The sequence below is a fragment of the Mytilus edulis genome, chromosome 12, assembly GCF_963676685.1.
Source record: "Mytilus edulis chromosome 12, xbMytEdul2.2, whole genome shotgun sequence".
NCBI classification, from domain to species: domain Eukaryota; kingdom Metazoa; phylum Mollusca; class Bivalvia; order Mytilida; family Mytilidae; genus Mytilus; species Mytilus edulis.
Window position 1 is genome coordinate 38921632 of NC_092355.1, and position 25793 is coordinate 38947424.

Consider the following 25793-nt stretch of genomic DNA (forward strand, 5'->3'; position numbering starts at 1 on the left):
CAATGGGTCTTCAACGGAGCGAGAAAATAACGCATCTGCAATCGGGCCTCCCCTAAACAATGATGTATACTGTTTCATCGAAATGGACGCCACAGCGACTGAGCTAACTCCAAAACACACAATAGACCTAAACGATCACCAAAACACACAAGACTAACAGTCTAGAGATTCCTGACTTTGGATAGGAGTGACAATTCAACGGGGCTAAGGAATTTATTATACAAACATTAATTAACGGTCTTGTAGGAGATGAATTAGTGTACAAACTTTCAAAAATCGGTTTGATTGTTATTTTGTTGTGCTTATTGTTGATCAAATGAGCGAAGCCATTTTGCAATGGTTTTTATGTTTTGCTGTAACTCTACTGTCCCAGGTCAAAGAGAAAGTTGAGTTTTCACAAAAAAATTATCCTCGTCACATTCGATATTTGCCTTTATTAGATACCACTAACCTGTTATGTAGCGGTTATTGTTGGTTTGCTGTCTGTCATATTTGTTTTTCTTTTATTAATCTGTCATATTTGTTTTTCTTTTATTAATCTGTCATATTTGTTTTTCTTTTATTAATCTGTCATATTTGTTTTTCTTTTATTAATCTGTCATATTTGTTTTTCTTTTATTAATCTGTCATACATCTCGTTTTTGGTTTTTTCATGAGAATTGTTTCACAGTTTTATACAGGAGCTTTTTATAACTGACTATGCGGTAGGGGTTTTGCTTAATGTTAAATGCTGTACGGTGACCTAAAACTGCTTAAATCCACTTCATTTGGACATCCACTTGGATAGTTCATTGGCAACCATATCAAATATATCTATTTTATATTTTCTCTTGGTTATAACTTGAATGTACAATAAAAATTGCAAATACACTCATAATTATCGATAAAGAGGCATAACTCCTGAATAATTCTTGTATTTCATAACTAAATTCATCAAAGTACTGAAGTACTGAACATTGGCAAGACATTTTAGATGGTCCGACAAGCACTTACTTCAGAACAAAATCACATCTCTATACCTAAAACGGAGGTTAATGTACGATATAATTTGTTTCTTGAACAATTTCGTGCATGGATGATAAAGTAATGACTTATAGCGTAGTGATACCAATCAGTTTATTGTTATATACTATATTACTACTTGTATATTACAGCTACATGTATATCTAATTTTCATGCATTTCTATATCTTTCTATTATACTATATCAATTATAGTGCAGTGCAAGTGCATGGTGGACACGTCACCCTTCTGTAATAATTCGATTTTTTCTAATAAATGGATTTGAGTCGGCAGTCGTATTTTCCCGCAAAACATTTTTCAATAATTCATGCATAGTTAACGTTCTTTGGGATTGCAAAAGTTCTTGAGATATTCTTGCGCATGCATGTGAATAGATATTAATGATATTTTTACTTAAATGTATATTCATATAACAAAACATTTTAAAATTATTAATTCATCTTTAAGTATTCATTGTAGAAATTAATTTATAACAAGCGATAAGGAATGTTATTTTGCACTTGATGTGTTCATCATGTTAATAGATCGGTTAAAAACCCAAAACGAATATTACGTAATGAAAATCTAGGCGAAATCAATACATCGGAATGCCCTCACGGTCATTCGCTGTAAAAATGATAAAATAAGTGATACTTGATTATGCAATTCAGCTTCTTCAATTAGCTGCAGTTTTAGCTTATATAAACTGAAAAACAATCATTGAATGTTATACAAAAAGACTGTTCCATTTATGGTATTAATGAGAAGAATGTTTTTCACCTGGTCGAAATGGATACCATAAGGCATTTTTATTCCACTCCCTTCTAATAATCGGCGGGCGTTCTTTCCATCTGGTGAAAGTACGACAACATTGTCATTGTTTATTGATACCAAATACACATTGGAATCGTTGTCAACTGTTACTCCCCGAATCGATGTCAACATTGAGTCATCTTTGAATTCCCAAATCTTCTGTCCTGTGACTGTGTAGCATGTAACGGTATTTGATTCATTACATGTATGATATATCTTATCTTTAGATGATGTAACATAGTTCCAGTACTGTTTACCATCGATTGTTACTACTGTGGTGGTAGAACTTTCATCAGCGATGTCTGCTGTTTGAATACCCCTTCCTGTTTCATAATAAATTAATCTTCCCCTTTGATGTGTAATGCCGTAGCATTCGTAAGATGTTTTTATACTTTTAACAATCTTTCTTTTGGCGATGTTGATAATTTCTATATGAAAAGGCTTTTGATAATGAGTGACAGCGACCGAATTTTCATCAATACATGTAATATTTACAGGACTATGTGATACAGGTATTTCACAAACAAATGGTCCATTTTCGCTGTGGATTGTTAGACGATCATTGGTTTTATCTACGAATACAATTTCCCTAGTAGGCATGATAGTGCAGCCTGAGATTTCAGAATAACCCCCCCTATTCGATATCTCAAATCTTTTTAATAGGGTAAGATTTATGTCATTGATTGTGTTTGAAATCTTCGGTACCATTTGTTGAGCTTGTTTTTCTCTTTCCGTCGTTATGGTAATGGTAGGCGGGTCGACTTTAACTGATATCTCTCCAATTTTCTTCATAGAAATTATGTCAGACATCTTGTTATCGATTCTGCATATTATATTTATTTGTTGGATGCTTCCATCTTCTATTAAAGACTGCATAAACTTCTCTTCCTTTTGGATATCGGCCTCAAACATTTTACCACCAAAAAATGTCTGAATGTCAGTTGCAAAACTTTTTGTCGAAGATATATCATTTTGTATCTTATCTATGGTTTTCCCATGGTCTGAGAGTTTTGAAAGTAGTCTTTCTATTTGTGATTTGATTTTCTGTTCTGCAGCTTGAATATCCTGTTGTATTTCTTGTTCAAGTTTGTCTAGATGTTTGTTGATTTTAGTACGAATCGTTTTTATGTCTGCCTTAAATTTCTGTCGCTGTTGTTGTATTATCTCCAAATTCTGCTTCCGGTCTTTCACGATTTTTTCCATGTTGCTTTTCATATCTTTCAAACTTCGTTCCATCATTTCAAATAATGCGGAAGTCTTCGACGTTTTGACAATTTCATCCACTGCTAACAAGTCGCATTTCTTATGATTTGTCGTAATGCAAAGTGGGCAACAGAGTTTTTCATGTTCGGAACAGTAGAGCTGATACTTTTTCTCATGATCTGAGCAGAAATGATTTATACTAGCTATTGTGGATGGTATTCGTTTATAATTATCCACTGAAGTAACTTCATGATTTCTTGTGGCCCTGGAAGCTTGGTGGTGTTTTTGGCATAATGCGCATAGCCCTTCATCGCATTCAGGGCACCAGAAGGTGGCCTCTGTCACCACGTGCTGGGTTTCACAAACACCACAACATGTTTCACTTGCTGAAGCCATTCTTATCTGAAAACAAATTTCACTTGATAAATATGCAGTGTCTGCTTCATAAATTGTACAAGATGGTCTTGAGTTACGTTGTGTTATACACTAATTTTCTTGGCAGTTAATTTATTTTGCTGCATTTATGTTGCGTTTTGAATGTCTGATTTTGGGTATGACATGGTGTTTGTGCATCCCGATGTCGGGTCTATGAAGTTGGACGTCTCTGTGTATTTGCGTATGTGTGTGTTTGTGTATGTGTGTGTGTGTGGGGGGGGGGGGGGGGGGGGTCCTGGGTACAATTAAGACGCGAGAGATTTTTGAGGTGTGGTATTTGTAGACGAAACGCGCGTCTGACCTAAATATAAAGTTTCAGTCCTGATATCTATGATGAGTTTATTTACATGGTTTGTGTTTTGCGAAGGAAGTGTGTACTTTGCGCGGTAATTGATATCAACTACAGGAGCCTTTTCGGTCGGCGTCTTTGTCAAATTTATTATCTACTGCAACAATCTTTCGTAGGCGTCTCTGTTTGTAACATTGTGTGTGTGTGTGTGTTTGTTTGTTTTTACTGTAAGATGTTTTGTATGTCTGCTATGTATGATTACACAGTTTTGGTAGCTGGAACCCTTTTATTGTCACATTTACCTTTTATGTCTCATCGGGTTCCTCGTTCAATTGTGTCTCTATAACATAATTATGAACAACTGAAATGCAGATTGATATGTGTATTTCCTGGTGTTTCTATAAAACATGTAGAAGGTCATAACAATGAATTCGAAAGTACTTTTGCTTACCTGTGCGTTTTCCCAATATAGGTCTTTCGCCATGACATTGATTTGTAGATATATTAAATAAATGTAGGTTATTTACCTTAAAATGAGTATTTCATCATTAAAGATCACTATCAAAACGCACAGGGTCACTAAACCAACCCGGATGTATAACGTTCGCAAAAACGTAATTCGTGTATACTTTCCACCCAAATAAACGCAGCACATGTACTTAAATTGACTGCTTCTTTCTTTCTTTAAATATGGTATATTCCAACTGTCAAACGAAGACTGGTATCACGAATAGAAGTTAGAGACTCGACAATTACAAACACTTAAATAATATATAACAAAAATTATAAATGGTCAGTTAGCAAAAGAATTGTATACTTGGACACTATATCCTTAATCAGGAACCTATTCAGTAGCAGTCGTGTTTAATATTTTTTTTTCTTTATTTTGAGAATGCTGTATTGATACATGTAGCATCTCTTTTACTGTTTTGAAACTGTTATAGACTTGAAATGATTTGTAAATTATAAGGTCAACTGTCTATTGTTGAAACAGAAGATGAAGACTGGGTTTTTCGCTCTAGTTGTCCTTTGGTTATTCTGTCAGGGGTTGCAGTTTGTTGCCAAGCATGATAATATATTTAATCATAGTTCTGTCCCTGATGACGTCATAAATTAAAAGCTTTATTTGCCGTAGCGCAATATGATATGTTGTTGCACGCTAACTTTTGCTACCGTTCTGCAGTTGCCCTACGGTAATGTTATGGTCTTCCTTAAAATTCAAAGTGTTCTTTTAAATATCAATACCAAACTTTCTGAAGATACATACGTCAAAAAACTTCATATATACATATGGCATGTCAGTTAACTGCTAGTAGTCTGTTGTTATTTATGTATTATTGTCATTTTGTTTATTTTCTTTGGTTACATCTTCTGACACCAGACTCGGATTTCTCTTGAACTGAATTTTAATGTGCCTATTGTTATGCGTTTACTTTACTACATTGGTTAGAGGTATAGGGGGAGGGTTGAGATCTCACAAACATGTTTAACCCCGCCGGTTTGACATTCCATTACTCTAACAACCTAATAGAATGACAGCCCACACGTCCGCAATCATGCAGTTTTATTTTGTGCTATTCGGATACATGCCTGTCCCAAGTCAGGAGCCTCTGGCCTTTGTTAGTCTTGTATTATTTTAATTTTAGTTTCTTGTGTACAATTTGGAAATTAGTATGGCGTTCATTATCACTGGACTAGTATATATTTGTTTAGGGGCCAGCTGAAGGACGCCTCCGGGTGCGGGAATTTCTCGCTACATTGAAGACCTGTTGGTGACCCTCTGCTGTTGTTTTTTTATTTGGTTGGGTTGTTGTCTCTTTGACACATTCCCCATTTCCATTCTCAATTTTAAACATTACTAGGATAATCTATATAACTATATGGTTTTATTTTTTATTGTTTCGATACTGTCCTCGTCGAAGTTGAGTCGCCCCGCTATTTTGACACCATTTTAGTCCCACACCCTATTAGTGCGAGACCCAATTGGTTTGACATTCCATTACTCTGACAACCTAATAGAATGACAGCCCACACGTCCGCAATCATGCAGTTTTATTTTGTGCTATTCGGATACTGTCCCAAAGAAGTGGGGTCGCCCCGATATTCTGAAACCCCTTTAGTTTGAAACCCCATTGTTTCGCGAAGCCATGTGTCCAACAATCCAACAGTCCGACATGCCGTAAGTCCGACACCACATAATTCTAACACCCCATTGGTTCGACATCCATTTTGTCCGATATCCCAATAGTCCGACAACCCATGCATATGTCCGTAACCCAATAGTTCGACACCCTATTTGCCCGACAGCCCAATAATCTGACATCCCATAAGTCCGACACAAGATGAAATTAAAAATCTGATTGAGAGATTAAATTAGCGTGGTATATTGAATTATTGAACTAGTGTCTACTTAGTTTAAAGAAAAGGAGAAGACAGCACATCCCATCTGCTATGACGTGTGTAAGAAATGCCATGATACTTTAGATATAAGGTTGTTAAACTAGCTCATACATTTAATCCACAATTTTCTAAATGAGAAAGGGCCTGTATAAAGTCCAGGATATGACAGTTGATATCCATTCGTTTTATGTGTTTGAGCTTTCGATTTTGCCATTTAATTAGGTTTTGAATTTTCCTTAAAGTACAATATTTTTGTGATTTACATTTTTAAAGTGTGATCTTGTTTTTCCTTAAAACGCTCCGCTAAAAAAGTAATATGATTGATAGATTGTTTAACGTACAGTGACCAATATTTCATTCATATTAGGAAAAACAATCAACTAACAAGTTTGCAATAGGTAGGTCCTTTCAAACGAAATAGACCAGGGGATGAAAGTTGGAAAATATGGACTGCCACTGACAAATGAGGGTTTATTGGAGAGGACAGAAAGAGCAAGAATTCTAAACGTTTAGAGACTGGGATCGTGACACCCTCTTTTCAAAAGGTAGCGACTTAAACGTCTCATCGGACGTGGCTACGTATTTATTCATCATACACAAAAAACGGACGCCCATTTTGGCAAGGGTTTTACTGTCGAAAAAGACCAAACGTGTACATAATTTTATCTCCAAATTACCCTTCAGGTGATAAGCAGTCTATCGTCGTAAAAAAAAATCAGACCGCATTATACTCTCCGAAACGGTCAACACTGAAAAGACTTTATCTAAAATGAAAGAAACTTATTTTTATCCATTTTTTTAAAATGTATTATGACTGTATCTGCACTGTTCTTAATTTAAAAATCGAAAACTTAAAAAGAAAATAAATTCGAAATATCCATATTAAAGTTGTATAAACGATATCCTGATCATTTGGATTTTAAGTGAATACTATCAGGATTGTTAGAACTAATGATAACGTATTAGAGCATTTGCCGTCAGAATTGTTTTGAAGTGAAAATCACCTATAATAATTATACGTTTGTTAAATACATATAAAATATTAAGCATGTAAGAATAGCTGGCAGTGTTCTCTGAACGTAGTGATTTCGTGTTTTTTTAAATTTCAGTCCAGACCTGAATTCGAAATTTCACGATTTTTTTTGGCATTGTGCATATTAATTACGTTCAAATATGAATATACTTTTGTGTCTTTATTCAGAATATTTAATAATCTGAGCTTGACCTAATAGGAGTTATTGGGTGACCTGTAGTAATGCTAGATTTCTTTTTCGATCTAATATATTCTCATTTTCAAATGGCATTAAATATTTTCTAACCTTCACAAGTACATACCAGTCACCCTATGATAAAGGTATGATCTATTGTTGTAATTGTTAATCAGTTCTCATCCTGAACATCCATGAAATATTTCCCACTGGACAAAAAAGTAAACAATATTTCTCATCCTTAACTTTTAAAAAATTGCCACTTTTCGAAAAGCAAACAATTAGTTATCATTCTAAACATTTATGAAATATTTGCCACTGGACGAAAAGCAAACAATGATTTCTTATCCTGAACATTATGAAATATTTGCCACTGGACGAAAAGCAAACAATTAGTTTTCTTCCTGAACATTTATGATTTTTTTTGCCACTGGACGAAAAGCAAACATTTGGTCCTCATCCTGTCTACTTAGGAAATGTTTTCCACTGGACGAAAACAAACAATAAGTTCTCATCCTGATCATTTATGAAATATTTGCCACTGGACGGAAAACAAACAAAAAGTTCGCAACTGATCATTTATGAAATATTTGCCACTGGACGTAAAGCAAACAATTGGTTCTCATCATAATCATTTATGAACTATTTGACACTGAACTTGAAGCAATCAATTAATCAACCTCCGTAGTTTGTTAACTCGATAACGTCGTATATTTAAAATATAAACCTTAAAAAAATAATGACTTATATGTTATGTGTTGAGGCACAATTTAAAGCCATCAAAAGGATAGAGTTCGTGAAATATGGATAAAACTTTATACACACATAAAGGTTACAGACATCTTAATTGGTAAATAATACTTTTTTTTTAACATAATCCAACTCCTAAATATGATCGCGAGTTTGAGTGATCTGAATGGGTGTGAAAACAAAAATTGTCTTTCAGATACACGTTTGACCATATAGCAATGCTAAAGAAATTTAAACGTGGAATGTGTCAAAGAGACAAAAAACAAACAAAGAGCAGAAAACAGCCCATGGCCTTCAATGGGTCTTCAACGGAGCGAGAAAACCCCGCATCCGCAATCGGGCCTCCCCTAAACAATGATGTATACTGTTTCATCGAAATGGACGCCACAGCTACTGAGCTAACTCCAAAACACACAATTGACCTAAACGATCCCCAAAACACACAAGACTAACAAAGTCTAGAGATTCCTGACTTTGGATAGGAGTGACAATTCAACGGGGCTAAGGAATTTACTATACAAACATTAATTAACGGTCTTGTAGGAGATGAATTAGACGTGTACAAACTTTCAAAATCGGTTTGATTGTTATTTTGTTGTGCTTATTGTTAATCAAATGAGCGAAGCCATTTTGCAACGGTTCTTATGTTTTTCTGTTACCCTACTGTCCCAGGTCAAAGAGAAAGTTGAGTTTTCACAAAAAAAATTATCCTCGCCACATTCGATATTTGCCTTTATTAGATACCACTAACCTGTAATTTAGCGGTTATTGTTGGTTCGCAGTCTGTCTTGTTTTTCTTTTATTAATCTGTCATACATCTGGTTTTTGGTATTTTCATGTGAATTGTTTCACAGTTTTATGCAGGAGCCTTTTATAACTGACTATCCGGTAGGGTTTTGCTTATTGTTAAATGCTGTACGCTGACCTAAAACTGCTTAAAACCACTTCATTTGGACATCCACTTGGATAGTTGGCAACCATATCAAATATCTCTATTTATATTTTCTCTTGGTTATAATTTGAACGTACAATAAAATTTGCAAATACACTCATAATTATTGACAAAGAGGCATAACTCCTGAATAATTCTTGTATTTTATAACTACATTCATCAAAGTACTGAAGTACTGAACATCGGCAAGTTCTTTTAGATGGTCCGACAAGCACTTGTTTCAGAACAAAATCACATCTCTATACCTAAAAGTGAGGTTAATGTACAGATATAATTTGATTCTTGAACAATTTCGTGCATGGATGATAAAGTAATGACTTATAGCGTAGTGATACCAATCAGTATACTCTGGTTTATTGTTATATACTTTATTAAAACTTGTATATTACAGTTACATGTATATCTAATGTTCATGCATTTCTATATCTTTCTATTATACTTTATTAATTATAGTGCAGTGCAAGTGCATGGTGGACACATCACTCTTCTGTAATAATTCGATTTTTTCTAATAAATGGATTTGAGTAGGCAGTCGTATTTTCCCGCAAAACATTTTTCAATCATCCATCCAGAGTTAGCGTTCTTTGAGATTGCAAAAGTTCTTGAGATATTCTTGCGCATGCATGAGAATAGATATTAATGATATTTTTACTTAAATGAATATTCATATAACAAAACATTTTAATATTATTAATGTATCTTCTTGATAAGTATTCATTGTAGAAATTAATTTATAACAAGCGATAAGGAATGTTAGTTTGCACTTGATGATGTCTACGTGTTCATCATGTTAATAGATCGGTTAAAAACCCAAAACGAATATTACGTAATGAAAATCTAGGCGAAATCAATACACCCGATAGGCCCTCACGGTCATCCGCTGTAAAAATGACAAAATAAGTGATACTTGATGATGCAATTCAGCTTCTTCAAAAAGCTTCAATTTTAGCTTATATAAACTGAAAAAAAATCATTGAATGTTATACAAAAAGGTTGTTCCATGTATGTTATTAATGAGAAGAATGTTTTTCACCTTGTCGAAATGGATACCATAAGAGATTTGTATTCCACCCCCTTCTAATAATCGGCGGGCGTTCTTTCCATCTGGTGAAAGTACGACGACATTTTTATCCTTCATAGATACCACATAAACATTGGAATCGTTGTCAATTGTTACTCCCCATATCCAATTCAACATCGAGTCATCTTTGTATTCCCAAACCTTCTGTCCTGTGATAGTGTAGCATGTAACGGTATTTGATTCATTGCTTGTATAGTATATTTTATCTTTAGACGATGTAACATAGTTCCAGTGCTGATTACCATCGGTTGTTACTAGTGTGGTGGTAGAATTTCCATCAGCGATGTCTGCTGTTTGAATACCCCTTCCAGTTTCACAATAAATTAATCTTCCCTTTTGATGTGTAATGCCGTAGCATTCATAAGATGTTTTTATCCTTTTAACAATCTTTCCATTGGCGATGTTGATAATTTCTATATGAAAAGGCTTTTGATTATGGGTGACAGCGACCGAATTTTCATCAATACATGTAATATTTACAGGACTATGTGATACAGGTATTTCCCAAACAAATGGTCCATTTTCGCTGTGGATTGTTAGACGATCATTGGTTTTATCTACGAATACAATTTCCCTAGTAGGCATGATAGTGCAGCCTACGATTTCAAATGACTTCCCCCCTTTCGATATCTCAAATCTTTTTAATAGGGTAAGATTTATGTCATTGATTGTGTTTGAAATCTTCGGTACCATTTGTTGGGCTTGTTTTTCTCTTTCCGTTGTCATGGTAATGGTTGGCGGATTGGCTATAACTGATATCTCTCCCATTCTTTTCATGGAAAGTATGTCAGATATCTTGTCAGACATTCTGCATATTAGAATTATTTGTTGTATACCGCCATCTTCTATTAAAGACTGCACACACTTCTCTTCATTTTGGATATCGGCCTCAAACAATTTACCACCAAAAAATGTTTGAAGGTCAGTTGCAAAACTTGTCGTCGAGGAGATATCATTCTGTATCTTATCTATTGTTTTTCCATGGTCTGAGAGTTTTGAAAGAATTATTTCTATTTGCGATTGGACTTTCTGTTCCGCAGCTTGGATATCCTGTTGTATATCTTGTTCAAGTTTATCTAGATGTTTGTTTATTTTATTACGAATCTTGGTAATATCTGTCTTTATTTTCTGTCGCTGTTGTTGTATCATCTCTAGATTCTGCTTCCGGTCTTCCACAATTTTTTCAATGTTGCTCTTCATATCTTTTAAACTTTGTTCCATCATGTCAAATAATGTAGAAGTCTTTGACGTTTTGATAATTTCATCAAGTGCTAACAAGTCGCATTTCTTATGATTTGTCGTTATGCAAAGTGGACAACAGAGTTTTTCATGTTCGGAACAGTAGTGCTGATATTTTTTCTCATGATCTGAACAATATTGATTTATACTAGCTATTGTGGGCGGTATTCGTTTATAATCATTCACGGTAGTAACTTCATGATTTCTTGTGGCCCTTGAAGCTTGGTGGTGTTTTTCGCAAAGTGTGCATAGCCCTTCTTCGCATTCAGGACACCAGTAGTCGGCCTCTTTCACCACGTGCTGGGTTTCACACACACCACAAAATGTTCCACTGGCCGTGGCCATTCTAATCTGAAAACAAATTTCGATAGATAACTGAAACGCAATGTCTGCTTCACAAATTGTACAAAGTGGTCTTAAGTTTATAGATTCTAGAAGCCCACGAAATCGTGGTACAATATTGGGCCACAGGTACTCGGTAAGCACATTAAAATTTAATCCTAGGATTTTTCAATATACGGATATGGATAGTAAACCGCACATTGCTAGAAAACAACGGAATATGTATGCCAACGTTAAAACGATAATAATTTTTAACACACGTCAGGAAATACGAAAGAAAGAATCGAAAAACAGTAATTAACAAACTTCAATCTTATAACCGAGTTCCTATGTATTTCAAGTGTTGAAACAAAGAGTTTTAAAATTTCGCGGACAGTACGTCGACTGACCATGCGCAAAAGAATATATATCACGGATCGATAACGGTCTCCGAATTGTGTTGTTTTCTCAAAAATTGGCGCTTTGTGAGGAAAATAGATTGTTTCAAAGACAAATCTAGGAAGTACAAAATACTTCATTTATACCTCATATCACAAATATTTCTGACTTTGATTGTTTCAGATGATACTATGCGGCTCAATAAAGTTGGTCTCTTCCGGCTTTAGTAGTATATAGATTATTGTTTTGTTGGCAGTTTATTTGTCTTAGTGCTTTTATGTTGTGTTTGGTCGTGTGATTTTTGGCTGGACATGGTGTTTCAGCATCTCGATATCGGTATTCTGAATATGGACATTCCTGGTGGGGCCGGAAGACGGGTGGGGTCCTGTGTACAATTCAGACGCGAGAGATTTTTACGGTGTTGTATTGCCCTTGTGGTTATATTTTACATGGTTTGTGTTATGCGAAGGAAGTGTGACTATTCTTTGCGCGGTATATTACATCAGCTACAGGAGCTCTTTTGTCGGCATCTTTGTCAAACTAACTATCTATTTCAACAACTTTTCGTAGTTGTCTTCGTTTGTTAATATTATGTGTGTGTCTGTGTGGTTGATTATTGTCAGGTGCTTTGTATGTCTGCGATGTATGATTACACAGTTTTGGAAGCTGGAATCCTTTTATTGTCGTATTTACCTTTTATGTCTGTGTGGGTACCTCACTCATTGTGTCAACATAATAGTACTATAAACAACTGACATACACATTGATATGTGTATTTACTGGTGTTTCTATAGAAGGCATATGAGTATCTCAACATAAAAATCAATATCAAAACATAAAGGGTCACTAAATCAACCCGGATGTATATAATAGTTCGCAAGTTCGTAATTCATGTATACTTTCCACCAAAATAAACGCAACACATGTATTTAAATAGACTACTTAATACTTTATTTAAATATGGTATGAGCCAACTGGTATAACGAATAAAAAAAGGACTCGAGCATTATAAACACTTTGATAATGAAGACAAAATTGTAAAAATGCAGTTAATCAAGATTTGTTTACTTTTGACCTAGCCTTATTCGGGATTTCTATTCAGTATAGTAGTCGTGTTAAATAATTTTAAAATTTTTTCCCGTATTTTCTGTATTTTATATTGATGCATGTAGCATACTGTAAACCAACTTATTTTCGCGGATACTTAATTTCGCGTTTTACCCATTTTAGATCACTTCGCGGCTATTTAATTTTGCGATTTTCTGAAGTTCAATAATGAATGATCCATGTATAACATATTCGCGACGATTAATATTCGCGTTATTTTTCTATTCGCGAAAGTCACGAAAATAAATCGCTCGCGAAAATAAGTTGGTTTACAGTAGTTTTGTTACTTAAACTGATTTGTAAATTATAAGGACACCTATGTATTGTTGAAAATAAACAAGAAGATGAAGACTGTTTTTTTTGCTCTACTTTTCCTTTGATTTTTTTGACAGGGGTTGCAGTTTGTTGCCAATCATGATAATATATTTTAAAATCATAGTTCTGTCCCTAATGACATCATTAATTAAAAGCTTTATTTGCTGTAGCGCAATATAATATGTTGTTGTACGCTATAACTGTTACTGCCGTTCTGCATTGTTTGGATAATGTCCTCCTCGGAATTGAGAGGCCCCGCTGTTTCATCAAGCCAGTCCCACACCCCAATTGTCCGAAACCCCATTGGTTTGACACCCTAATAGAGTACTAGTACGACACCCCATAAGTCCGACATCCATACAATATTGTTTTGTGCTATTTTGATACTGTCCCGAAGAAGTGAGGTCGTCCCGCTATTCTGAAACCCCTTTAGTTTGAAACACTATTGGATCGACACCCCATTTGTCCGAAAACCCAATAGTCCGACACCACATGAGTCCAACCGCCTATTGGTTCGACACTCATTTTGACCGATATCCCAATAGTCAGTCACCCTATGCATATGTCCGACAACCAATAGTTCTACAACCCCGAAATCCGACATCCCATTGGTTCGACACCTCATTTGCCCGACAACCCATTAATCCGACATCTCATAAGTCCGACACAAGTCGAAATTGAAAATCTGCCTCATTGACAGCACTTCCCATCTGGTGCGACTTATGTAAGAAATGCCATGATAGTATAAATATAAGGCAATCGAATTCCTCGCAATGTTTTGCTAAACTAGCTCATACATTTAATCTACCATTTTCCACATGATAAAATGCCGGTACCAAGTCTTGAATATGAGAGTTGTTATCCACTCGTTTGATGTGATTGAGGTTTTGATTTTGCCATTTGATTAGGTTCTTATCGTTTTGAATTTTACTCGGAGTTCAGTATTTTTGTGATTTTACTTTTTAAGTGTGATCTATCTTTTTATCAAAACACTTTGCTAAAAAATGAATATAATTGATAGTTTTCTTAACGTAAGAAAATCTGGAATGTAACTGACAAATGAGATTATAGTGGAGTGGGCAGAATGAGCCAGAGTTCTTAACGTTCAGAGACTGGGATCGTGGCTTTCTCTACACAAGGCATCGGATTGTACGCTTGATAGAACGTTACTGCGTATTCATTCATCTTACACAGCAAAACAGACAGCGACTTTGGCAAAAATTATACTGCCGGTCGAAAAAGATCAAACGTGTACGTATTTTTATCCCCAAGTTACGCTTACAGGTGATACGCAGTCTCTCGTCGTAAAGAAAAATATCCAGATCGCTTAATACTCTCAGAGACGGTCAACACTGAAAAGACTATCTTAAATAAAAGAAGCTTATTTTTATCCAATTTCTCTATTTATAATGTATCTACATTGAATTTAAAGATCGAAAACTAAAAACAAAATACAAATACGAAATATGCATAGTTGTATAATCTATATCATGATCATTTGGTTCCGAAATGAATACTATTAGGATTATTAAAATCAATGATAACGGATGGCATTTGCCGTCAGAATGGTCTTGAAGCAAACATCTCCTTTAATAATTATATATATATAGATGTAGGAAGATGTGATTTGGGTGCCAATGAGACAACTCTCCATCCAAGTAACAATTTTACAGCCTTAAATAAAACTAAGCCTTGGCTCACACCGAACAGCAAGCTATAAAGAACCAAAACAAAGTGTAAACCCATTAAAACGGGAAAACCAAATGTCTAATCTATATAAAACGAGAAACACTTCTGACCCACATAAACATAAAATTAACGTTTGTTTAGCCAAACAAAAATATTAATCATTTAAGAATAGCTGGTAGTAGTGATTCCAGTTTTGTTTGATAAATTTATTACATATTCATTCAAATAAAAACAAAATAACAATTGATGTTCCATTCACGCCAGCTTAGCAAATAATTGAGTATCCTTCAATGAACATGGGCGTCAAGTTGGTTACCTATTCCCTATTCCCTATTCGTTACCTATTCCCTATTCCCTATTCGTTGCCTATTCGTTACCTATTCCCTATTCCCTATTCGTTACCTATTCGTTACCTATTCCCTATTCCCTATTCGTTACCTATTCGTTACCTATTCCCTATTCCCTATTCGTTGCCTATTCGTTCCCTATTCCCTATTCCCTATTCGTTACCTATTCGTTACCTATTCCCTATTCCCTATTCGTTACCTATTCGTTACTTATTTGATTTTTAATATCCTTCCCCCTTTTTAATTATGGCATGGAATAGTTTAATATTGCTGCCGTTACCATGGAAACGGCACAATTGTGAAAAAAATGAGCTTTTTAGTTTTTGGTGAACTGTTTGGATATGCTTCAACTCAGAATCATCATATTTTAAAACAATGTAGGTGCCCACTATATACAGGTGTTGGATGATTTTGGCGATCATTGGAACTACTATGTTGCCATGGAAACTACACCAAAATTTTCAAAATTCTCAAAATGCTCAAAACTTCATGAAACTTCACAGTAATGATGAGCAACATTGGAGTTGGAATTTCCAAAATAGGTCTTGTTACCATGGAAACAATGCAAAAAGGTCAAAAATTTCAAAAATAAGAATTTTCCGCAAACTGGATGAAACTTTACAGGAATGGTAACTGGCATAGGCAGAGTTGGATTTTGAAGTTAGAATTTTCAAAATGGCCGCCGTAACCATGGAAACAGCAAAAATATCAAAAATTCAAAATGTTCAAACTTAATGAAACTTTGCAAAAATGTTACTAGACATCTGTAGATGCTCTCTTTGACTTTGGAATTGTCAAAATGGCTGTCGCTCACCTGGTAATAGGGGGAAGGGGTGCCTTCCGTTATTGCTAGCAATTACAAATCTAGTTGTTAATAGTCTTACATATGGTAATAGTTCTGAATTGGTTGAGGTAAAATGATCTTTTTATGACCTATTTATATGTGTTTGTGCTCAACCGATCCTTTTACTTCATGTTCGATACGCATTTGTTCCTTACTTGTTTTTTATACGTTCTACCTTTTAACTGCTTTATGTCCGTATGTTTGAAGATGGATCTTGGTTCGACGGGATGAAATCACCGTGTTAGCGCTTGCGTAAAAACGAAGATGTGGTATGATTACCAATGAGACAACACTCCACATTAGACCAAAATGACACAGAAATTATCAACTATAGTTCACTGTACGGCCTTCAACAATGAGCATAGCCCAAACCGTGTAGTCACCTATAAAAGGCCCAGACATGACAACCTCATACAATTCAAACAACAAAACTGACGGCCGTATTTCATATACAAAAAAATAAACGGAAATATGTAACACAAAAACAAACGATAACTACTTAATTTCAGGCTCTTGTCTAGGGACAGGCACATACTTACATAATGTGGTAGAGTTAAACATGTAAGCAGGGTGTACATCGTTTCGGAGCATGCTATTACCTTGTTTAATTCGTTCCATCACTCGCTTATAATTCGCTTATAGTACGTGTATCTTACGTTGCACCTTTTAAAACATGATTTTCAATTGTTTTGTTGTCTCTGGTGGAAGATTTGGGCTCTTAGAGGTGATATAACTCTATAAATGCATTTGTATCCGTTCCAGCGGTCGGATAATACCCTGTTAAATATTCGTTACTAATTCGCTTTTAAAAAGTTTGTTGTACGTTGCACCTTTTAGAAAAGGATTTCCAATTGTGTTTATTTCTCTGGTGGTAATAATGTGTTCTTATAGATGAAATACCCCTATAAGCGCATATGTACTCGTTCCAGCGATCGGTTAATACCCTGTTACCTATTCGTTACCTATTCGTTACCTATTCACTTATAGTACGTTTGTTGTACGTTGCACCTTTTAGAAAAGGATTTTCAATTAAATTCATATCTCTGATGGTAACAATGTGTTCTTAGAGATGAAATGACCCCATTAGAGCGCATGTACCCGTTCCAGCGCTCGGTAAATAACCTGTTACCTATTCGTTACTTATTCGCTTTTAATGCGCGGGGTATACGGTGCACCTTGAAATAAATCGTTTTTTAATTGTGTTCAGGTCTCTGGTGGTAAGAATGTGTTCTTAGAGATGAAATTACCCTATTAGCGCGCATGTACCCGTTCCAGCGCTCGGTTAATACCCTGTTACCTATTCGTTACCTATTCGTTACCTATTCGCTTATAATACATTTTTTTATACGTTTCACCTGTTAGAAAAGGATTTTCAATTATGTCCAGGTCTCAGACGGTAACAATGTGTTCTTAGAGATGAAATGACCCCATTAGAGCGCATGTACCCGTTCCAGCGCTCGGTAAATAACCTGTTACCTATTCGTTACCTATTCGCTTTTAATGCGCGGGGTATACGGTGCACCTTGAAATAAATCGTTTTTTAATTGTGTTCAGGTCTCTGGTGGTAAGAATGTGTTCTTAGAGATGAAATGACCCTATTAGCGCGCATGTACCCGTTCCAGCGCTCGGTTAATACCCTGTTATCCATTCGTTACCTATTCGTTACCTATTCGCTTATAATACATTTTTTTATACGTTTCACCTGTTAGAAAAGGATTTTAAATTATGTCCATGTCTCAGGTGGTAACAATGTGTTCTTAGAGATGAAATGACCCCATTAGAGCGCATGTACCCGTTCCAGCGCTCGGTAAATAACCTGTTACCTATTCGTTACCTATTCGCTTTTAATGCGCGGGGTATACGCTGCAACTTGAAATAAATCGTGTTTTAATTGTGTTCATGTCTCAGGTGGTAACAATGTGTTCTTAGAGATGAAATGACCCCATTAGAGCGCATGTACCCGTTCCAGCGCTCGGTAAATAACCTGTTACCTATTCGTTACCTATTCGCTTTTAATGCGCGGGGTATACGGTGCACCTTGAAATAAATCGTTTTTTAATTGTGTTCAGGTCTCTGGTGGTAAGAATGTGTTCTTAGAGATGAAATGACCCTATTAGCGCGCATGTACCCGTTCCAGCGCTCGGTTAATACCCTGTTATCTATTCGTTACCTATTCGCTTATAATACATTTTTTTATACGTTTCACCTGTTAGAAAAGGATTTTCAATTATGTCCATGTCTCAGGTGGTAACAATGTGTTCTTAGAGATGAAATGACCCCATTAGAGCGCATGTACCCGTTCCAGCGCTCGGTAAATAACCTGTTACCTATTCGTTACCTATTCGCTTTTAATGCGCGGGGTATACGCTGCACCTTGAAATAAATCGTGTTTTAATTGTGTTCATGTCTGGTGGTAACAATGTGTTCTTAGAGATGAAATGACCCTATTAGAGCGCATATACCCGTTCCAGCGCTCGGTAAATAACCTGTTACCTATTCGTTACTTATTCGCTTTTAATGCGCGGGGTATACGGTGCACCTTGAAATAAATCGTTTTTTAATTGTGTTCAGGTCTCTGGTGGTAAGAATGTGTTCTTAGAGATGAAATGACCCTATTAGCGCGCATGTACCCGTTCCAGCGCTCGGTTAATATCCTGTTATCCATTCGTTACCTATTCGTTACCTATTCGCTTATAATACATTTTTTTATACGTTTCACCTGTTAGAAAAGGATTTTCAATTATGTCCATTTCTCAGGTGGTAACAATGTGTTCTTAGAGATGAAATTACCCTATTAGCGCTCATGTACCCGTTCCAGCGCTCGGTAAATAACCTGTTACCTATTCGTTACCTATTCGCTTTTAATGCGCGGGGTATACGCTGCACCTTGAAATAAATCGTGTTTTAATTGTGTTCATGTCTGGTGGTAACAATGTGTTCTTAGAGATGAAATGACCCCATTAGAGCGCATATACCCGTTCCAGCGCTCGGTAAATAACCTGTTACCTATTCGTTACCTATTCGCTTTTAATGCGCGGGGTATACGCTGCACCTTGAAATAAATCGTGTTTTAATTGTGTTTATGTCTGGTGGTAACAATGTGTTCTTAGAGATGAAATGACCCCATTAGAGCGCATATACTCGTTCCAGCGCTCGGTAAATAACCTGTTACCTATTCGTTACTTATTCGCTTTTAATGCGCGGGGTATACGGTGCACCTTGAAATAAATCGTTTTTTAATTGTGTTCAGGTCTCTGGTGGTAAGAATGTGTTCTTAGAGATGAAATGACCCTATTAGCGCGCATGTACCCGTTCCAGCGCTCGGTTAATACCCTGTTATCCATTCGTTACCTATTCGCTTATAATACATTTTTTTATACGTTTCACCTGTTAGAAAAGGATTTTCAATTATGTCCATGTCTCAGGTGGTAACAATGTGTTCTTAGAGATGAAATGACCCCATTAGAGCGCATGTACCCGTTCCAGCGCTCGGTAAATAACCTGTTACCTATTCGTTACCTATTCGCTTTTAATGCGCGGGGTAAACGCTGCACCTTGAAATAAATCGTGTTTTAATTGTGTTCATGTCTGGTGGTAACAATGTGTTCTTAGAGATGAAATGACCCTATTAGAGCGCATATACCCGTTCCAGCGCTCGGTAAATAACCTGTTACCTATTCGTTACTTATTCGCTTTTAATGCGCGGGGTATACGGTGCACCTTGAAATAAATCGTTTTTTAATTGTGTTCAGGTCTCTGGTGGTAAGAATGTGTTCTTAGAGATGAAATGACCCTATTAGCGCGCATGTACCCGTTCCAGCGCTCGGTTAATATCCTGTTATCCATTCGTTACCTATTCGTTACCTATTCGCTTATAATACATTTTTTTATACGTTTCACCTGTTAGAAAAGGATTTTCAATTATGTCCATGTCTCAGGTGGTAACAATGTGTTCTTAGAGATGAAATTACCCTATTAGCGCTCATGTACCCGTTCCAGCGCTCGGTAAATAACCTGTTACCTATTCGTTACCTATTCGCTTTTAATGCGCGGGGTATACGCTGCACTTTGAAATAAATCGTGTTTTAATTGTGTTCATGTCTGGTGGTAACAATGTGTTCTTAGAGATGAAATGACCCCATTAGAGCGCATATACCCGTTCCAGCGCTCGGTAAATAACCTGTTACCTATTCGTTACTTATTCGCTTTTAATGCGCGGGGTATACGGTGCACCTTGAAATAAATCGTTTTTTAATTGTGTTCAGGTCTCTGGTGGTAAGAATGTGTTCTTAGAGATGAAATGACCCTATTAGCGCGCATGTACCCGTTCCAGCGCTCGGTTAATATCCTGTTATCCATTCGTTACCTATTCGTTACCTATTCGCTTATAATACATTTTTTTTATACGTTTCACCTGTTAGAAAAGGATTTTAAATTATGTCCATGTCTCAGGTGGTAACAATGTGTTCTTAGAGATGAAATTACCCTATTAGCGCTCATGTACCCGTTCCAGTGCTCGGTAAATAATCTTGTTACCTATTCGTTACCTATTCGCTTTTAATGCGCGGGGTATACGCTGCAGCTTGAAATAAATCGTGTTTTAATTGTGTTCATGTCTCAGGTGGTAACAATGTGTTCTCAGAGATGAAATGACCCCATTAGAGCGCATGTACCCGTTCCAGCGCTCGGTAAATAACCTGTTACCTATTCGTTACTTATTCGCTTTTAATGCGCGGGGTATACGGTGCACCTTGAAATAAATCGTTTTTTAATTGTGTTCAGGTCTCTGGTGGTAAGAATGTGTTCTTAGAGATGAAATGACCCTATTAGCGCGCATGTACCCGTTCCAGCGCTCGGTTAATACCCTGTTATCCATTCGTTACCTATTCGTTACCTATTCGCTTATAATACATTTTTTTATACGTTTCACCTGTTAGAAAAGGATTTTCAATTATGTCCATGTCTCAGACGGTAACAATGTGTTCTTAGAGATGAAATTACCCTATTAGCGCTCATGTACCCGTTCCAGTGCTCGGTAAATAATCTTGTTACCTATTCGTTACCTATTCGCTTTTAATGCGCGGGGTATACGCTGCAGCTTGAAATAAATCGTGTTTTAATTGTGTTCATGTCTCAGGTGGTAACAATGTGTTCTCAGAGATGAAATTACCCCATTAGAGCGCATGTACCCGTTCCAGCGCTCGGTAAATAACCTGTTACCTATTCGTTACTTATTCGCTTTTAATGCGCGGGGTATACGGTGCACCTTGAAATAAATCGTTTTTTAATTGTGTTCAGGTCTCTGGTGGTAAGAATGCGTTCTTAGAGATGAAATTACCCTATTAGCGCGCATGTACCCGTTCCAGCGCTCGGTTAATACCCTGTTACCTATTCGTTACCTATTCGTTACCTATTCGCTTATAATACATTTTTTTATACGTTGCACCTGTTAGAAAAGGATTTTCAATTATGTCCAGGTCTCAGACGGTAACAATGTGTTCTTAGAGATGAAATGACCCCATTAGAGCGCATGTACCAGTTCCAGCGCTCGGTAAATAACCTGTTACCTATTCGTTACCTATTCGCTTTTAATGCGCGGGGTATACGGTGCACCTTGAAATAAATCGTTTTTTAATTGTGTTCATGTCTGGTGGTAACAATGTGTTCTTAGAGATGAAATTACCCTATTAGCGCGCATGTACCCGTTCCAGCGCTCGGTTAATACCCTGTTACCTATTCGTTACCTTTTCGTTACCTATTCGCTTATAATACATTTTTTTATACGTTTCACCTGTTAGAAAAGGATTTTCAATTATGTCCATGTCTCAGGTGGTAACAATGTATTCTTAGAGATGAAATGACCCCATTAGAGCGCATGTACCCGTTCCAGCGCTCGGTAAATAACCTGTTACCTATTCGTTACCTATTCGCTTTTAATGCGCGGGGTATACGCTGCACCTTGAAATAAATCGTGTTTTAATTGTGTTAATGTCTGGTGGTAACAATGTGTTCTTAGAGATGAAATGACCCCATTAGAGCGCATGTACCCGTTCCAGCGCTCGGTAAATAACCTGTTACCTATTCGTTACCTATTCGCTTTTAATGCGCGGGGTATACGGTGCACCTTGAAATAAATCGTTTTTTAATTGTGTTCAGGTCTCTGGTGGTAAGAATGTGTTCTTAGAGATGAAATTACCCTATTAGCGCGCATGTACCCGTTCTAGCGCTCGGTTAATACCCTGTTACCTATTCGTTACCTATTCGTTACCTATTCGCATATAATACATTTTTTTTACACGTTTCACCTGTTAGAAAAGGATTTTCAATTATGTCCATGTCTCAGGTGGTAACAATGTGTTCTTAGAGATGAAATTATCCTATTAGCGCTCATGTACCCGTTCCACCAGAGACATGAACACAATTAAAAAACGATTTATTTCAAGGTGCATCGTATACCTCGTGCATTCAAAGCAAATAAGGAACGAATAAGAAGCAGGGTATTAACTGAGCGCTGGAACGAGTACATATGCGCTAATAGGGGTATTTCATCTAAAAGAACACATTATTACCACCAGAGATATGAACTGAATTAAAAATCCTTTTCTAAAAGATGCAACGTACAACAAACGTAATATAAGTGAATAGGTAACGAATAGGTAACAGGGTATTTATCGAGCGCTGGAACGGGTACATGCACGCTAATAGGGTCATTTCATCTCTAAGAACACATTGTTACCACCAGAGACATGGAGACAATTAAAAATCCTTTTCTAAAAGATGCAACATACAACAAAAGTATTATAAGTGAATAGGTAACGAATAGGTAACAGGGTATTCACCGAGCGCTGGAACGGGTACATGCGCGCTAATAGGGTAATTTCATCTCTAAGAACACATTGTTACCACAAGAGACATGGAGACAATTAAAAATCCTTTTCTAAAAGGTGCAACATACAACAAACGTATTATAAGTGAATAGGTAACGAATAGGTAACGAATAGGTAATAGGGTATTAAACGAGCGCTGGAACGGGTTCATGCGCTCTAATAGGGTCATTTCATCTCTAAGAACACATTGTTACCACCAGAGACATGAACACAATTAAAAAACGATTTATTTCAAGGTGCAACGCATACCTCGTGCATTAAAAGCAAATAAGGAACGAATAAGAAGCAGGGTATTAACTGAGCGCTGGAACGAGTACATACGCGCTAATAGGGGTATTTCATCTAAAAGAACACATTATTACCACCAGAGATATGAACTGAATTAAAAATCCTTTTCTAAAAGGTGCAACGTACAACAAACGTATTATAAGTGAATAGGTAACGAATAGGTAACATGGTATTTATCGAGCGCTGGAACGGGTACATGCGCGCTAATAGGGTCATTTCATCTCTAAGAACACATTGTTACCACCAGAGACACGGACACCATTGAAAATCCTTTTCTGAAAGGTGCAACGTACAACAAACGTATTATAAGTGAATAGGTAACGAATAGGTAACAGGGTATTTACCGAGCGCTGGAACGGTTACATGCGCGCTAATAGGGTAATTTCATCTCTAAGAACACACTGTTACCACAAAAGACATGGAGACAATTAAAAATCCTTTTCTAAAAGGTGCAACATACAACAAACGTATTATAAGTCAATAGGTAACGAATAGGTAACAGGGTATTAAACGAGCACTGAAACGGGTTCATGCGCTCTAATAGGGTCATTTCATCTCTAAGAACACATTGTTACCACCTGAGACATGGACATAATTGAAAATCCTTTTCTAACAGGTGAAACGTATAAAAAAAATGTATTATAAGCGAATAGGTAACGAATAGGTAACGAATAGGTAACAGGGTATTAACCGAGCGCTGGAACGGGTACATGCGCGCTAATAGGGTCATTTCATCTCTAAGAACACATTCTTACCACCAGAGACCTGAACACAATTAAAAAACGATTTATTTCAAGGTGAACCGTATACCCCGCGCATTAAAAGCGAATAGGTAGCGAATAGGTAACAGATTATTTACCGAGCGCTGGAACGGGTACATAGGCTCTAATGGGGTCATTTCATCTCTAAGAACACATTGTTACCACCTGAGACATGAACACAATTAAAACACGATTTATTTCAAGTTGCAGCGTATACCCTGCGCATTAAAAGCGAATAGGTAACAAGATTATTTACCGAGCACTGGAACGGGTACATGAGCGCTAATAGGGTAATTTCATCTCTAAGAACACATTGTTACCACCAGACATGAACACAATTAAAACACGATTTATTTCAAGGTGCAGCGTATACCCCGCGCATTAAAAGCGAATAGGTAACGAATAGGTAACGAATTGGTAACAGGGTATTATCCGAGCGCTGGAACGGGTACATGCGCGCTAATAGGGTCATTTCATCTCTAAGAACACATTCTTACCACCAGAGACCTGAACACAATTAAAACACGATTTATTTCAAGGTGCACCGTATACCCCGCTCATTAAAAGCGAATAGGTAACGAATAGGTAACAGGTTATTTACCGAGCGCTGGAACAGGTACATGCGCTCTAATGGGGTCATTTCATCTCTAAGAACACATTGTTACCACCAGACATGAACACAATTAAAACACGATTTATTTCAAGGTGCAGGCGTATACCCCGCGCATTAAAAGCGAATAGGTAACGAATAGGTAACAGGTTATTTACCGAGCGCTGGAACGGGTACATGAGCGCTAATAGGGTAATTTCATCTCTAAGAACACATTGTTACCACCTGAGACATGGACATAATTGAAAATCCTTTTCTAACAGGTGAAACGTATAAAAAAATGTATTATAAGCGAATAGGTAACGAATAGGTAACGAATGGATAACAGGATATTAACCGAGCGCTGGAACGGGTACATGCGCGCTAATAGGGTCATTTCATCTCTAAGAACACATTCTTACCACCAGAGACCTGAACACAATTAAAAAACGATTTATTTCAAGGTGCACCGTATACCCCGCGCATTAAAAGCGAATAAGTAACGAATAGGTAACAGGTTATTTACCGAGCGCTGGAACGGGTATATGCGCTCTAATGGGGTCATTTCATCTCTAAGAACACATTGTTACCACCAGACATGAACACAATTAAAACACGATTTATTTCAAAGTGCAGCGTATACCCCGCGCATTAAAAGCGAATAGGTAACGAATAGGTAACAGGTTATTTACCGAGCGCTGGAACGGGTACATGAGCGCTAATAGGGTAATTTCATCTCTAAGAACACATTGTTACCACCTGAGACATGGACATAATTGAAAATCCTTTTCTAACAGGTGAAACGTATAAAAAAATGTATTATAAGCGAATAGGTAACGAATAGGTAACGAATGGATAACAGGATATTAACCGAG

The 25793-nt window shown here is 36.6% G+C and overlaps 2 protein-coding genes across 3 annotated transcripts; both read right to left on the minus strand.

Moving 5' to 3' along the window:
* Positions 1-1114: 1114 nt before the first annotated feature.
* On the minus strand, positions 1115-4365 carry LOC139498421 (E3 ubiquitin-protein ligase TRIM71-like). The gene is made up of 2 exons (XM_071286803.1): positions 4269-4365; positions 1115-3419 (listed from the first exon to the last, which is right to left on the minus strand). The coding sequence occupies exon 2, from the start codon at positions 3411-3413 to the stop codon at positions 1719-1721; it is 1695 nt and encodes a 564-aa protein (XP_071142904.1). The 5' UTR covers positions 3414-3419; positions 4269-4365; the 3' UTR covers positions 1115-1718.
* Positions 4366-9387: 5022 nt separating this feature from the next.
* On the minus strand, positions 9388-12977 carry LOC139498422 (E3 ubiquitin-protein ligase TRIM71-like). 2 transcript variants are annotated; one of them, XM_071286805.1, is made up of 2 exons: positions 12907-12977; positions 9388-11722 (listed from the first exon to the last, which is right to left on the minus strand). In XM_071286805.1, the coding sequence occupies exon 2, from the start codon at positions 11714-11716 to the stop codon at positions 10022-10024; it is 1695 nt and encodes a 564-aa protein (XP_071142906.1). In that variant the 5' UTR covers positions 11717-11722; positions 12907-12977; the 3' UTR covers positions 9388-10021. The 2 variants fall into 2 exon arrangements, with proteins under 2 accessions (XP_071142906.1, XP_071142905.1); XM_071286804.1 differs by lacking the exon at positions 12907-12977 and adding an exon at positions 12785-12889.
* Positions 12978-25793: the final 12816 nt, after the last annotated feature.

Coding starts and splice junctions, on each gene's coding strand:
- LOC139498421 (XM_071286803.1), bottom strand. CDS start 3,413: ATGGCTTCAGCAAGTGAAACATGTTGTGGTGTTTGTGAAACCCAGCAC.
- LOC139498422 (XM_071286805.1), bottom strand. CDS start 11,716: ATGGCCACGGCCAGTGGAACATTTTGTGGTGTGTGTGAAACCCAGCAC.